Here is a 16,645-nt window from a genome sequence, read left to right as displayed (position 1 = left end):
TAGGGAAAAGGCAGAGCAGGCACTGCAGCACCACTCTGGATGCCCATCGGGACCCAGGGGAAAAGGAGGAAGTGGTAATTTTATCACTGCCTGTTTGCTAAGTATCTGACCAGAACTTTGAGGCCATCGTGTCAGCATGAAAGCATCAGCACTGCCACTGAAGGCAGGCAAATCAACTTCAAGTCTGCTCATGAAAAAATGTACACCAATAGCAGAATTACATCACCTTCCTAAGGAATATGAGGCAAGCAGAATTAGGGTGTCAAAGATTGCAAAAACAGCTCTGTAATCTATGACTTGTAGGAAAATTGCTAGGGGCAAGAAAGTCAGGTAAAATGAAAAGAGCAGCAGAAAGGCTGAGGAAGGAGGAAATGAGTTGGCACTTCTAAATTTATTACACTGTCTTTAATAACCTAAGTGAAATATTCCACAATTACAAATATAAGGACACCCCCAGGGAAAGCTACAGTTATAGACATGTAACACTGAAAAAGTGCTCCTTTTGAAGTGCAATTTTTCAAACTTTAAGAGCAAATTTTATGAACGTATGCTATAAAATATGAAATTAAATTCAATAAGAGCTTCTTAATGTAAATATTTCAGTGTCTCAAATTTTTAGTAATTTTATTAAATTTTATCATAAATCAAAGAATTGGAATAAATCCACCTATTTTTAAAGGATCTAAGGACGTATATTAGAAATTAACTTTGAGAGCAGCAGACAGAACTTTTTACTAAAGAAGCTAAATTGCAATGGTTTACAGATATATTTTAATCTGCAGAAAGCTCTGTTATACACCAAGAAAACAAAGTATTAACATAAAATGTAGATATAAAAGCAATATTTTCTATTTTCAATTTACTTAGCAGACTACAAAAGTTCTTGTTTATTATGTAAAGTTAGATCTGGACATTCTAATTAATTTCAGACATAGAATCATCATTCCATGGAGGTCAAGGAGAAGTAAGATTTATTGATAATACCAAAACTTCCCAAAGAGACCACACTTATATGCCTTGGTCTTTCACCAGCACATCTGGCTGTTCCACCAGAGTGGCAGCAATAAAGAAAAGGTAGACTGGGTTCTTCCTGTGGCATGCTCGTTCAACGTTTTTACTCTCTCATTCCTTGTCTTCTGTCTTCTTTCCTCCCTCCCCATGTCCTCCCCATATCTCCTGGCCTCACAGGGCATCACAGTCTCATAAAGAATCATGGCGGACACATGACTCGTGCCTCTTAGGGCAGGGAAGCACCAGGAGGAGAAGCAACAGTCCTCCTAACCTGCACACCCCACACAAATCCACGTGACTGCCACCACAATGGAGGTTTCCTCCAAAGGCTATAGCGGTAGTGGTTTTGGTTTAAAACAAGATTTTTAAAATATATATTCCATTTTACTCTTCAAGATAATATCATGGGCATTTATTTTTCTAAGATAATATTTTTGAAATCAGAAATGGGACTGTATTAACTATAGGACTCAGAAGCTATTGATTTAGTCATCCTTAACATGAAAATCTAGTATTTTATCAAAAATATTACATTCAAGGTTTACTTTCTAGTTCATTAATTAGACAGTTTTCCTGTGGTACTGTTGTAATCTATAAGGTACAATCTCAGTGAAAATGTTTTATTAGAAAAATGTTTTGTATTTTAAAAACCCTATAAATATCAGTTTAATGATACAAACTGAACTTAACACTAATCTTTATGTGATTAGACATCCCTGGCCTGGTAGCTCAGTTGGTTAAGAGTGTCATCCCAATACACCAAGGTTGCCAGGTTCGATCCCTGATCAGAGAAACATGGATTAAGTGGAACAAGAAAAACTGATGTCTCTCTCTCTCTCTTTCTCTCTCTCTAGTCAATAAATAAATGTGACTAGAAAAATTAAAAGACTGCTAATTCCAAGGGGAAGGAAGGTAAGCCCATGTATATTTGCACTCTTATTTTCCTTATGTTAGTAAGCTGAAGACAAACCACAAACATAAAATCTAGTTACCCCATAAAAATACTCCCTGAGGGTTGGGGTAACAGTTCTATAAAGGTAATCTTTAAACTAAGTCAAGTCTGGAAAGTAGGTTTTAAATTTCATCATTCAGAAGCTCTAGTCTGTCATGTACATACTATTTCAGCATTTTTCAAGGTGTTTCTATTTATAAGACCCCTACCTGTCTCTGAAGTTCTGCCAGGTTGTAAGGTAAGGCCCCCTCAGCCAATGGTGCTATTCTCTCAATATCTGCCAAAGTCAAGCGCCTTCAGGCAAAAATATGGGAAAGAAAGAACTGTTAGACACCAACAAACTCCTCATGCTAAGATGATCTTTCTTCAGGAAAAAAAAAAGGGGGAAAATGAAAGAACTATGGCTTAAAAATAGTATTTCTCTATTCACACAGATCACAGTGAGAAAAAAGAACTTCAGACCTTGCTTGCCACAACATGACACAAAAGACTGCAGAGAAATAACGTGGAGTGTACAAATTTAAAAAGACTCCAATAATAGATATTAAAAATAAAGAAATAATTTCTGCCATAAGCAAAGTATAGATGTTGATAGTTCATACACAGTAAATGTATCTCTTAGTACACATGCTTAATGCATAGGTACAAAGTATCGTGAGAAGGACAGACAAAAAACTGATCAATACTGGATGCCTTTAAGGAAAAGCACAGGGTAGAAAGGAGGCTTTCCTATGGCATGCTTTTATTTATTTATTTTTAATCATTTTTATTTTTCAATTACAGTTGACATACATTATATTAGCTTCAAGTGTACAGACCAGTGATTAGACATGATATAACTTATTGAGTGATCATCCCAATAAATCTCGTACCCATCTGACACCATACATAGTTAATAGAACATTACTGACTACATTCCCTATGCTGTATATTATACATCCCCATGACTATTCTATAACTACCAATTTGTATTTCTGAATCCCTTCAGCTTTTCCACCCATCCCTGCAAACTCCCACCCATCTGGCAACCATCAAAATGTTCTCCGTATCTATGAGTCTGTTCTATTCTGCCTGTTCATTTATTTTGATTTTTAGATTCAATTATTGGTAGATACGTATTCATTGCCATTTTATTGTTCATATTTTTATCTTTTTTTTTTCTTAAAAAAGAACCTTTAACATTTCATTTAACACTGGTTTAGTGGTGATGAACTCCTTTAGTTTTTTTCTTGTCTGGGAAGCTCTTTATATGGCCTTTGATTCTAAATTATAGGTTGGCTGTGTAATCTTGGTTATAGGTCCTTGCTTTTCATGACTTTGAATATTTCTTGCTAATCCCTTTTAGCCTGCAAAGTTTCTGTTAAGAAATCAGCTGATGGTCTTATAAGACCTCCCTTGTAGTTAACTGACCACTTTTCTCTTGCTGCTTTTAAGATTCTCTGTTTCTAGCTTTTATCATTTTAATTATGATGTATCTTGTTGTGGGTCTCTTTGGATTCATCTTGTTTGGAACTCTGCACTTCCTGGACTTAATATGTCTATTCCCTTCACCAGGTAAGTGAAGTTTTCTGTCATTACTTTTTCAAATAGGTTTTCAATTTCTTGCTCTCTCTCTTCTCCTTCTAGCAACCACATAATGCAAATCTTGGCACACTTGAAGTTGTTCCAGAAGCTCCTTACATTATCTTTATATTTTGGGATTCTTTTTTCTTTTTGCTGTTCTGATTGGATGTTTTTTGCTCCCTTATATTCTAAACCACTAAAAATTTGGTTCTCAGCTTCACTCACTCTACTGTTGATTCCCTGTAAATTATTCTTCTTTTCAGTTAGTGTATCCTTCATTTCTGACTGGCTCTTTTTTTATGGTTTCTATGTCCTTTTTCATGCTGTTGATGTTCCTTGAGTATCCTTATAACCACAGTTTTGAATTCTGTTATCTGGTAGTTTGCTTGCCTCCATTTCATTTAGTTTTTTTCTGAAGATTTCTCCTGGTCTTTCATTTGGGACCCGTTTCTTTGTCTCTACATTTTGACTGCTTCCTTGTGTTTATTTCTATGTATTAAGTAGATCTGTTACATCTCCTAGACTTGATAGAGTGGCCTTGTATAGTAGGTTTCCTATGGGGCCCAGTCGTGGAACCTCCCCAGTCACCTGAGCTGAGAGGCACACCCCAGGTACACTTCTGTGTGGACTGTGTGCATTGTTCTGTTGTGGTTGAGCCTTGATTGCTGTTGGCACCACTGGGAGGGATTCACCCCTAGGCCAATCAGCTGTGAGGACCAGCTGCAACTATAGCAGAGGAGCTTCTGTACAGGATCTGACTCTATGGAGCAGGGCTTGCTTCAGTGGGGCTTTGGTGCTCACTGAATCCATCCCTTGAGTATGGCAGTTGTGGAGGTGGTAGGGTTGTAATCCAGGTGGTCTGAAGCTGTCCACCAAGTGCACTGGCCCTGGGATATGGCATGCTCTTTTCAACTCTTTCAATTTTGAACCATGAGAATGCACTACTGTTCACAAAAATTTACTTACAAATAAGTACAGCCTGTGAACAAGCTAAAAGGTCACTTCACACATCATTTTGAGAAGCACTCTTTAAAAGTATTTATTATTGTGTAGGAGGATCAAAATCTTTTATAAAAATGTGCTTTCCAAATGAATGAGACATGGCCTAATATATTTGGTGTCATCTCTAGCTCACCAATTCATTATATAGCATGAAGGCAGTGAATTACCCAAGTACACTCAATTTCTATTAGTCCTCCACTCTAGGGCTAAAACACTTTTTCCCCCAGATACTCCTACGTTTAACTACTAGAGGCAACTAAAAAATATCTGATCACTTAACAGATCATGAGTTTTCTCTCCCACAGGTCCTGCTGGGTACCCACAGATAAGACTTTTCCTTTTGGATTTGCCTAAGACTAAAAATTAAATATTCTCTATGTGCTTTGCAGTTTTTTACTCCATAAAATACAGGCATAAAACATCTGAACTTGTCTGTGATGGTTAAGTATGATAATAATGTCACAGGCATATTTTAAGAAACTGATACTCTCCAACACAAAATGGTATACACTATTTAGCAAAATGACCATTCACAATGAACCCAAAAGATTATATGATTCCTGAACATGTAACTCAGTTTATTTTATAAATTTAGATAAATTTCCATAAATCTCTTTAAATTCCTAACACCTCCAGAGAGTCCATATTAAACCCATTTTTCCATCCCTCTCTTACTTCTTCTCACTTCTATCCCCTTCATCTCATTTTTCTTCCTCCCCCCATTTCTCTGCCATGCCCCTCAACAACCCCTTACTTCCTTCTTTTACCTCACTCCTTCCATCTCTGCCTCCCTTTTTATCCCCCCTTGCCCCCTCTTCTTTTCTCTCTCCTTTTTCCTCCCTCCATATCCCTCTACCTTTAGCCTGTCTTCCTATGTCTCTCCCTCCTCCCATTTTTCATATCTGTCTTTCTTAAAATTTATACACTAAATAAACTATCATTAAAGTAAACTGCTTCACATGTTAAAAGAACTGTCCCATTAATAAATATCATTAAGAACTACAGGAATAGTTACCCTGTAGCATTATATAAGTCTGCAAGCTGGTATAAGATATCAATTTCCAGTGGAGTGACTTGTCCATAGCGTATTGCACTCTGGGAAAATTCCTCTGGAAGAAAAAAAGAATCCTTTAAAATCTTAAAAGATTCTTAATATACAACAAATTTCTACCTTAAGTAACTATAATCTTCAAGCTCAAGGCATTTTTGAATTATTTTTAAAATCTAAAACTGAATTTAAATACCCAAGTTCAACTACATAAATAAAACTGCAAAATTCTGAAAGCTAGCAAAAGAAAATGTTAAGATAATGAATCAGCAAAAACAGGTAAAGATAAATCAACTTCAAAAATAAAACAATCTCTTTAGAATCCTCTTATCTTGTTTATTCACTTTGGTCTTCAGAGTTACAAAATAAAAGAACTGGCTGTTTTCCAGTCACCTAACACATACTACTGCAATTCAGCAAAAGGAGTGGGCTTGCCCTTCTTTCTGTGGCAACTCCTTCCTAGTACAAACAAGCTGCTGCCACAGTGCCACTGACCTGTTTGACAGATTGGGCCAAGGTTCTTTTCAAAACTGTCAAAGCCACTTTTCCATTCCTGACCTCAGCATCCCATTAAATCCACCTGGATTTGTGGAGACCATTATGGCCCAAGTGAAGCATATATACATGGCAACACACTTTCTAGATCTGACTTCAGAGTGGAAAACTTAGATCAACCTCATGCCCTAGATAAAGAAAAGTGAAAATGCTGAGATTCAAATCAATATATATATTTTAAATCTTACCCTTTGTGACTTCAAAATCTTTCCTTGTGCCAGCTAGAGTGCTATATATCTTACGAACAAGCTCCATGTTATTCAGTAAGGAGTTAAATGCATTGAAGTAGGAGAAGCTAACCTGATGTGAGATACTTCCTCCAGCTGCCTAGGAAATCACAACACAAAAAGTTAAGAAACAAAACACATATTTAGGGACACTGCACTTTTCTCAAAGAATATCCAAAGGAGTCTTCATTATTAAAATGATTAACAATCAGTCCACAAACACAAGATAAGCATTGTACTAAAACACTCAGTGCTTTTCACGCCCTCAGGGAGGTCTATGTAATTTAGGTTTTACGGAAGAAAGCAACATCTGGAAGTTAGACTTCATGGTTCATCTACCTATAAGGTCAGAAACAACAAATATAATTATCACAGATAAAAAACAATAGTTATTTAAACAGGATTTTCAAGACCCTCAACCATGGAACTCCTGCTAGTTCTGGATAATCCAAACATCAATACTACTATATAAGGAGCATATTTTGATTTTGATTTTTCACAATATCAACTTTCCTACCTTTTTTTAAGGCCATTGTTATAATTAAGATATTTAACAGTCAGTGCTGGGTTCTGCATCTATATTATGAAAGATATAACAACTACCCAAAACTCCAAAAAATGTAGAGAAAATCTAGGGAGGATTTATTCACCATAAATTATATTGTTAATGGAACAGTTCAAAAAGTCTCTCATGCTGGGGAGGGATGGGGGCAATGTGGCCTTCATTACCTCTGCAGAGTGAGGAGGTAATTTCTCCTTCTGCCCACCACTTGGCCGTAAAGTAAAAAGAGAGTATTTTTTATAGTTTGCAAAAGCCTAATTTCTAAGTCAGGAGTCAAAGGAACCCACATGATTGAAAACATTCTCTACTAAAAATTCAAAGAAGTGCTTGTGGAAATATCAGTGTGACAACCTTAATTGTGAAGGTCTGTAGCCACCCCCACCATCCCTCACACACATGCCTTAACCCAAAAATAGATGACATCTGTATTATCCTGAATTTGGACAGCAGTGACCCAAAAACAAATTATTTAATATATTCCTCTGGGGATTGAAGGGGTGTTTGGTAAACAAAGGCTATAATAGGTCTATCTAACCCAAATGAAAAGATTACATGTGTTCCTTCACCATAAGGCATTCAGTGAGTCCTTCACTCTAGGACTGTCTCTCCTTCTTCCTTCTTTCCTTCACTCTCTCCCTTTCCTTCCTTCCTTTCATTTTTTGATTAGGGTATGAGGTGAGGGTGAGGGAGTGGGAGATGGGTGTCAAGGAGGTGAAATGTGTAGGAGAAAGTGACATGCTCCATGTTCAAACTCACTGAAGAAAAAGAACAGAAGTTGATCTTTCTACCCCAGCCTACATCAGGGATAATGATCTTCAGCTGAAACAACAAAAGCACTCATTGGCTTCCCTCCATTAAAAACAAGCAGCAATCAAAACCTTATACAAAAGTACAAGGCATGAACAAGACAACTAGGAGGTGAGGAAAGTTTCACCACTCTTTGTGAGGAAGTGGATGACATCAGTGTGCTATTGGTCCAGATGATTACTTTATAGAGATTAGCAGTATAACAGAACAAAAAACTGTCTGGTCCATGCAGTCAGAATGCACAGGTGAAGGGGCAGATACCAAGAGAGAGGAGTGAGCCACACAGGCTGATGCCCACATGTTTCCCCCACACCGTCTGCCATAGCCATGGTTATTAAAACACAGCAGAGGCCAATGATGATCCCTCTAGCAAACAGCAAGCTGCAGACAACAAAGGAAGGAGCCACTCCTAAAGCATGGCTTTGGGAGCCTGGTGGGACAGAAAGACGTACTGCCCACTGGAAAAAGTAATGTACACCCTAGTCTACAAATTCCCCTGTGCTCTTCAGTTGGACTCTGTAAATGGAAATAAACAATTTGGAAACACATGACAGCAAGATGGTGGCTCTCCTATGATATGGGGAGCAACTATTCACCATCACCACTACCTCCCTTACCCACACCTGTTTACCTTCTACCAAGCAAACACAAAGTTAGAATAGTTGAGAGTCAGGTGGGTTCAGGGAAGCAATCTGGGATCTGATGGTTCTAAAGGTTTAAGGAAATAGAAAGTTGAAGTACTTGCTTTTACTTACTGAAACTAAGTTCTCCTCCACAAAGGGAGTAAGCATGTGAGACCGAATGGTAACCATGATGTCACTGAAATCCAGACCAGAAATCACACCGCTTTTGCTTTTATCTTTCAGTGCAAAGGCTTGTCTTGCATGTTCCAACTGTAGCTCCTGGAGGGAAAAGTCAGAAATAGGACATTATATTGGTTAAAGTACAACCTGAGTGTATGTTTTGGAAAGAAAGGACAGACATCCTTTCACTACATGCACTTACTAAGGAAATGAACAGTGTACAGACCTAAATTTACAACACTTTCAATTTCTTTTAAAAAGCAAATTTTCGTCCTGGCTGCTGTAGCTCAGTGGATTGAATGTCAACCTGCAAACCAAAGGGTCGCTGGTTTGATTCCCAGTTGGGCACATGCCTGGGTTGTGGGCCAGATCTCCAGGAGAGGGTGCACGAGAGGCAACCACACATTAGTATTTCTCTCCCTCCTTTCCCCTCTCTAAAAAAAAATAAATAAAATCTTTAAAAAATAAATAAAAAGCAAATTTTTCTGACAATGTACTATGTATTACTCCTCAGAAAGATGAATAAATCACAGCATGACAATGAGGAAAATGGAGGAGCAAAAAAATCTTCATTTACTTGAAAAGTTTTCATACTAAAAACAAGTTGAGCACGTTTCCAGTGCTTTATTTCATTCTTTAAAATAAGTATTAATTATTCTCTCTCCTGCTTGAAGGCATTCTTGTCATCCAAGAATACTTTCTGAATGAAAAGTTTAGATTCATCTTAAATTTTTCAATTTTCAAATGTTGCAATTAAGGTCAGCTCCCTGCCAATCTCAAGAAATCAGAGACCATTTTTCAAACAATTTAAAAATGAATTTATGAGAAACTCTGGTAAGTACAACACTTAGTACAGCTGACTACTGAACAACATGGATTTGAACTGCATGAGTCCACTTATACACAAATTTTTACAATAAACGCATTGTCAGCTCTTTGTACCACTGGGCTTTACATCTGGGAATGCAATCAACCGCAGGTCTGCGGCTGGGAATCCAGGGGTGTGGAGGGCCGACTGTACGCACTGTTCTCTGCCATTTTATACAAGGGACTTGAGCATTCTCGGATTTTCTAATCTGCAGGGGCTCTGGAACCAATCCTCCTCAGATACCAAGGAAAGACTCAAGCTTTTAGAAAGTCAGAAGCTATATGTGGATTTTCATCTGCGTGGGGACTGGCACCCTTAATTCCACATTGTTCAAGGGCAAGTGTAGTGTTAACGTGAAAGTTATGGATAACAAACTGCATGACTTATGTCCAGCTATCACTCTACCTGGCTTTGGGCAGTTGCTCAGAAACTGTAAAACAATCCAGAAAATCTCCGAACTTTTGATCTACCGCACAGCCAAATTTTGTAATAAGTGATGTCCATAAAAACAGTAAAATGTGCTAGTAATACCCTAAGTACATACAAAAGTCAAAATCTCAACACTTCTGCCCTAAGAGCCTGCTACATACTCCAAATAAATCTGTTATCACAACATAATAACGATGCTGTTTAACCCCATTTTCATACAAGTTGTAGCTATGGAAATAATATTCATATTGAAATATTAAACTATTTTAGATAAAATTAAACATTGCAATTTTCATTATCATTAATTTATGAAAGCCTATAAATAAATGTTGCTTTACCATTTTCTGATAATTAAAATAGTTTTTGGTTGAAGTCTCACTACTTTACTAATTTCTTTAATTATATTTTCATGTAATTATATGATAGCTCAATAATTCAAAGGTATTAATATTACCTTAGCAGATGTTTATCTTATAATAATTTAAGTTATGCATTTGTTTTAGTCATCTTTCTTTATGTGTATGTTATTTAACAATAAAAGAAGTTTTAAAAATAGTTTCTCCTGGCTGGCGTAGCTCAGTGGATTGAGCGCAGGCTGGGAACCAAAGTGTCCCAGGTTCGATTCCCAGCCAGGGTACATTCCTGGGTTGCAGGCCATAACCCCCCAGCAACCGCACATTGATGTTTCTCTCTCTCTCTCTCTCTCTCTCTCTCTCTCTCTCTCCCCCCCTCCCTTCCCTCCCTCCCTAAAAATAAAATAAAAATAAAATCTTTAAAAAAAAAAAGAGTTAGCTGATCTATTAAAAAAAATAGTTTCTCTTAGGTTAACAGGCTAGTAACAAGTATATAAAACCTAGTAAATCTTTCAACACTCTTAGCTTTAAAAAAATTAAACGAGAACATTCAGAAAAACATCAAAGTATTTAACATCCATTATCAAACATCTACAATTTGGAGATTCTTGAGAATAGCAGCAGAAGTGAAGAAACTACAGTTCAACATATGAAAGAGAAATAATACAAGATAAACTATCAGCATGATCTGACAGTGTTCTCTCCTCTCTTCCACTGTTTTTGAAATTTCAACTTCATTAAGGTATAAGTGACAAAGTTAAAATTATTTAAAGTGTTCAATGTGATAATTTCATTTAGGTACACAATGTGAAAGGATTCCCACCAAGTTAATTAACACATTCATCACCTCTATAGTACCTTTTTTATAAGAACACAAGTTCTACTCTCTTAGCAAAATTCAATTATAGAATATAGTATATTATCAACCACTGTCATCATGTTATACACTAGATCCTCAGATCTATTCATATCTTATTCCTGAAAGCTTGCACCTTTTTTCAGCCTCCCCCTTCCCCAACCCATGTCCCTGGCAACCACTTTTCTACTGTTTCTGTGTTCAACTTTGTTTTCTTTTAGATTCTACATATAAGCGATTCCATACAGTATTTTTCTTTGTCTGTCTAGCTTATTTCATTTAGCATAAGGCCCTCAGAATTCATCCATGTTGTTGCAAATAGCAGAATTTTCTTCTATTTCTTGGAGTAATATTCCTGTGCATCGGTGTGTGTGTATAAATTTTCCTTATCTATCCATCGGTCAATGCACACTTAGGAGTCAGTACCTTGGGTATTGTGATAATAATGCAATAAACATTGGAGTACAGATATCTCTTTGAGACAGGAATTTATTTCCTTCGGATATTTACACAGAAGTGGAATTGCTGGGTCATATGGTGGTTCTATTTTTAATTTCTTGAGGAACCTCCATACTGTTTTCCATAGCAGCTCTACCAGTTTACATCCCCACCAACAGTGTACAAGTATCTCCTTTTCTCCACATCCTCCCAACACTGGTTTTCTGCTTGGAGCAGCCATCTTAGTGAGTGTGAGATGGTATGTTGATGTGGTTTTAATTTGTGTTTTTCTGATAATTAGTGATATTGAGAAACTTATTATGTACCTGTTAGCCATTTGTATGTATTGGGGAAAATGTTGATTCAGGTCTCTTGCTCATTCCTTAACTGGGTTATTTGTGGGTTTTTTGTTTGAGTTCCTTGTATATTTTGGATATTAACCCCCTATCAGATATGCGTGTGTCTTAGCATCTCAGAAATATCCAATGCCAACTGTGGGCATGACTAAGGCTTCTTAATGGCCCTGGGTGGTGTGGCTCAGTGGATTGAGTGCTGGTCTGCAAACCAAAGTGTCACCTGTTCAATTCCTAGTCAGGGCACATGCCTGGGGTGCAGTAGGTGGTGCACGAGAGACAACCACACATTGATGTTTCTCTCCCTTTCCCTCTCTCTAAAAATAAATAAATAAAATCTTTATTTAAAAAAGACTTATTAATGACACTCGGTACTAAAGAAAATGTGGGCCTTTATAGTAAAAACAAAGCAGAATCTTCATTATGATAGATTTTCCATTTTTTATTAGGTCAACAGTTGAATTTTATGTATCTTTTAAAGACATAGTTTTGAAGTATCACAGATAAAACTAAAGACTGTATGCAATTGGCTTCCAAATGATTCAGTAGCGGGTAGAGTGTAAAGTACAGATAAAATAAGATGTGCCAACAATTAATAAATGTTGAAGCTGGTTGACGGGTACATGAAGCTGATGATCCTATTCTATTTTTAAATATATTTGAAATCTTTCAAAATAAAAAGTTTTAAAAATTAAAATTAAGAACTTTCAAATGAGAAAGAACACAAAGAAAGAAGAAGCCCTATGTATATAGCTCTCAGTTTATATATTGGGTTGGCCAAAAAGTCCATTATGTTTTTTTCCATAGGTTGGCCCAAGTAGTGCTTAGTTGTCTTTAACTTCATTGGAAACAATTTTGTTAGATTGTATTATGACAGCTACCATATCAACGTGCATTAAAAAAAATCAAAATTGGTGACTTTTGTGCAGCCATTTTAATATTGAAGATGGAAGAAGATAAGCAACATTTTCAGCGTATTATGCTTTATTATCTCTGGAAGGTAAACACAACTGAAACACACAAAAAGAGATCTGTGCAGTGTATGGAGAAGGTGCTGTGACTGATCGAATGTGTCAAAAACAAATTTCTTGGCAAAATTTCTTGGTACTATTGACATTTTGGCCAAATAATTCTTTGCTGTAGGCTGTCTTATGCATTGGAAGATGTTTAGCAGCAACCCTGGCCTCTACCCATTAGAAGCCAATTGAGGGTGATAGCCGGCATACTCAAAATATCCAGATCAATAAAGTTACTAGTGAAAATGAAATATGTGTCTTTTATTTTACAGAAAAAAACATAACAGACTTTTTGGCCAACCCAATAGTATAATCAAGACATCAGGGTAAAATAGATATCAGAAAATATCTTCAGTATATGCAAGGGAACCAACAATGAGAACAAGCCATCTTTGGAGAAATCTTCAAAAATACTAGTTTCATCTCTCAAATGTGTAATATTTTCAACTTTCCAAGTCTGAGCACTTTAGAAGGTCAGTCAGGTAGGCACTAACCATGAAATTATTAGAACAAGCACTGGGTTCTACCAGTATGCACACCTAAAAGATCATAGTTTTCAAACTGTGATTATCTTAATGAAGACAAGCAATACCCTGGGTTTATAAAAGAAAAATAAGGATACTCTAAAACGATCCTTTATTTAAAAGGATAGATACCCCATTAAATAAATGCTAAAATAAGTCTGTTTCTGGATTGAAAGTGTGAACAGGGGAACTGAGGGTAATGATAAAGAAAGGAAATTATGCTAAAGCTCAAGGTCTTGTGCACTTGAAAATACATTTCATATAGCCAGGAGATGGAAATAGCAGCTTCAGAAATAGTATGGCTTTGGATCAGCCTGAACTAGTACATTTAACTCTGTTGTCTTCCAAAACTCCACTCCTCACAAAATCACAGTAAAGGAACAAAAAATAAACAAAACAAAAATCAAGAATGAAGAGAATAGGAAACGAAAAGACAAACTACATTTTTAAGATTAGAGAGCAGAAGGATTAAGTGACAACTGACTTAGCAGAACCAAGAAAACTGAAGCAGAGAAAGGCAAAAAGCAATCCAATGTACATGACAGACCCCCCAAAGATTCAGATATTGACTGCACTAGTACCCCTGGATGTGGCAATGAAGGTGGAACTGAAAACAGGAGGCTTAGATGGAAGTCTGTTTAAAAAGCAGTTAGTTACCCAACTTACTGCACCATAGCTAGACCTCAGCCCTTTCCCAGCCTTAGCAAAAGACTGGAGGTTCACTATCTGGAAAATCTAATGGAGGATCTTTAGAAGAGTGAAGACCAGGCACAATTGAAAAGAGGTAAGTAAATGAAAGCCCACCTCCATACTGAATGCTGTCAGCAGCCAGAATTTCAAAATCCAGACCAAATAATCCAGATGGGAGTCCAGATGATTATTCTCTGGTTCCCCAATTCAAAAGAAAAGACCTGAACATATAGACATTAGAGAGTCCCCAGTAAAACAGCCCAGCTAGAGAACTTTACAGTTTACTGTACAGTAAGGTCTAGAATTACTAAGTCCTACCATGAACCAAAAGCTTCCAGTAAGCCTCAATCTTAAATGTGAGATGAGGACCAAGGACCATCAAATACAAGAGAAAAGCCAATAACATGAAAAATAGAAACTTAGACAACGAGAAAGAAATTTGAAGAAAACACACTTGCAGGGAGAACAAAACTTAAAAAAAACAAAACCAAGAAACCCTGTCTATAATATCTTTGGAGAAGTGAAAAAATAGTACATCCACAAAAGAAGACTAGGATGCTATTTTTAAAAAAGAAATACAAGTATTCAATAAACTGGAGAGTTTCTAAAAAATCAGAAATATGAGACTGGTGCCTTAATCTGAGCCTGAAAAAAAAAAAGAAAATCAGAAATATGATAAAAATTAAAAACTGAATAAAAGGTTCAGAAGGAAAATACAAAAGAAAACTAAAGGATCTAGAAACGTAATAAAAATTAAAAAGTGAATAGAAGGTTCAGAAGGAAAATACAAAGGAAAACTAAAGAATCATACATTTAATATGTTTACTGTTTTAGAAAGGAAGAAGGTAGGAAGGGAAGAAGTAAATAAGAAAAGTAAAAAAAATATTTTGAATAATTGATATAAGCTTTCAAATTAAAAGAGCCCACTGAATGTTCAGCAAAATGAATATGCTCACATCAAGGAATATCATTGTGAAATTTCAAAATACTGAAGAAAAAAATCTGAAAACCTCCCCGAGTACAGTCCTGGCTAGGTAACTCAGTTGCCCGGAGCGTCATCCCCAACGTCTCTATTTCTCTGTTTCTCTCTGTGTCTCTCCCTCTCTTGGTCTCTCTCTCTCCCCCTTCTTTTCTCTCTAAAATCAATAAGTAATATGTTCTCGGGTGAAGATTAAAAAATAAAGAACTCTCCAGAGTGGGAAAAAAATTTTCAGAACAGAATCAAGAATAAGAATGCCACTGGACTTCTCAGTGGCAAAACTGGAAGCCAGAAAATGAGAAATGTTTTCAAAATTAAGAGAAGAATAAATTCCTACTTGAACTCTAAACCCAACCAAAATACATGTAATAATAGAGCAAAGGTTTTTATATGAAAAATCTCACAAAAATTACTTATTTTCTTCAGGAAGCCCCTACAGGAAATATTCCTTCAAAAATAAGAAATAAATCATAACACAAGAGATGGAATCCAGCAAATGGAGATTCAACATAACAGAAAGGCAAATGGATTCCCCAGTGTGAAGATGAAGGGAGATCACAGACTGACAGCTTTGTATCAAGAACAAAGCCCAGCTTCTACCCATGGAGCAAAAAAGTTATCATAGACCCAGCAATTGCATTCCTAAGGATATACTCAAAAGATCTGAAAACAGGTATTTAAACAAAAACTTTTATATCAATGTTCATAGCAGCACTATTCACAATAGCCAAAAGGTGAGAAAGACACAGTGTTCATCAACTAATGAACAGACAGAAAAAAAAATATGGTATATCCACACAATGGAATAGTATTCAGCCATAGAAAGAAATGAAGTACTAATATATGCTACAACATGGATAATCCTGGGAAAATATTATGCTAAATGAAAAAAAGTCCGACACAAAAAGTCATTGTATAATTAACTCTATTTATATTTGACCCTTGAACAATGTGGGGGTTAGGGGCATATAATTATCCACCTATAACTTTTCAGTTTCCCAAAACTTACCTCCCAATAGCCTACCGTTGACAAGAAGCCTTACCAATACCACAAACAGTTGATTAACACATATTTTGTATGTTACATGTGTTATGTACTGTATTCTCACAATAAAGTAAGATGGAGAAAAAGGAAATGTCATTCAGAAAATCATAAGAAAGAGAATACACATTTATAGTTGCACAGGTTTACTGAAAACAATCTGTGTGTAAGTGGACATGTGCAGTTCAAACCCATGCTGTCCAAGGGTCGACTGTATGTGAAATGTTCTGAGTAGGTGAATCCACAGAGACAGGAAGTGGACTGATGGTGACCAGGGGTTGGGGAGAGACAAGGATCGGAGTGACAGCTTAACAGGCACAGGGTTTTCTTCTGGGGTGATGCAACGATTTTAGAATTAGAGGTGGTGGTTGTACAACACTGTGAATGTACTAAGTGCCACTAAATTGTGTACATGTACATGGTTAATTTTATGTTAAGTGAATTTTACCTCAAATTTTTAAAAAAGAAAGTTCCTGGAGAGCTCTAAGATGAAATGGATAGAATGCCTAATGTGTTTGAAACATATTAAAAAGAGATTTTATTAACTGAGGCAAAATTTGAGAATAC

General features: G+C 36.4%; 1 protein-coding gene across 5 annotated transcripts in view; it reads right to left on the bottom strand.

Annotated features, from left to right (window-relative positions):
* Positions 1 to 16,645, bottom strand: part of SLC25A12 (solute carrier family 25 member 12) — a 173,068-nt gene that overhangs the window by 31,746 nt on the left and 124,677 nt on the right. For all 5 annotated transcript variants that reach the window (XM_045840811.1, XM_045841481.1, XM_045842281.1 and 2 more), the window contains 4 exons: positions 8,483 to 8,629; positions 6,320 to 6,458; positions 5,544 to 5,637; positions 2,173 to 2,257 (listed from right to left, as the gene is read on the bottom strand). In XM_045840811.1, the coding sequence (XP_045696767.1) occupies positions 2,173 to 2,257; positions 5,544 to 5,637; positions 6,320 to 6,458; positions 8,483 to 8,629 (465 nt within the window). The remainder of the gene's footprint in view (positions 1 to 2,172; positions 2,258 to 5,543; positions 5,638 to 6,319; positions 6,459 to 8,482; positions 8,630 to 16,645) is intronic.

The sequence above is a fragment of the Phyllostomus hastatus genome, unplaced genomic scaffold, assembly GCF_019186645.2.
Source record: "Phyllostomus hastatus isolate PE091 unplaced genomic scaffold, TTU_PhHast_1.1 phas_contig_1, whole genome shotgun sequence".
Lineage (NCBI taxonomy): Eukaryota > Metazoa > Chordata > Mammalia > Chiroptera > Phyllostomidae > Phyllostomus > Phyllostomus hastatus.
This window is presented reverse-complemented; position numbering and strand designations above follow the sequence as displayed.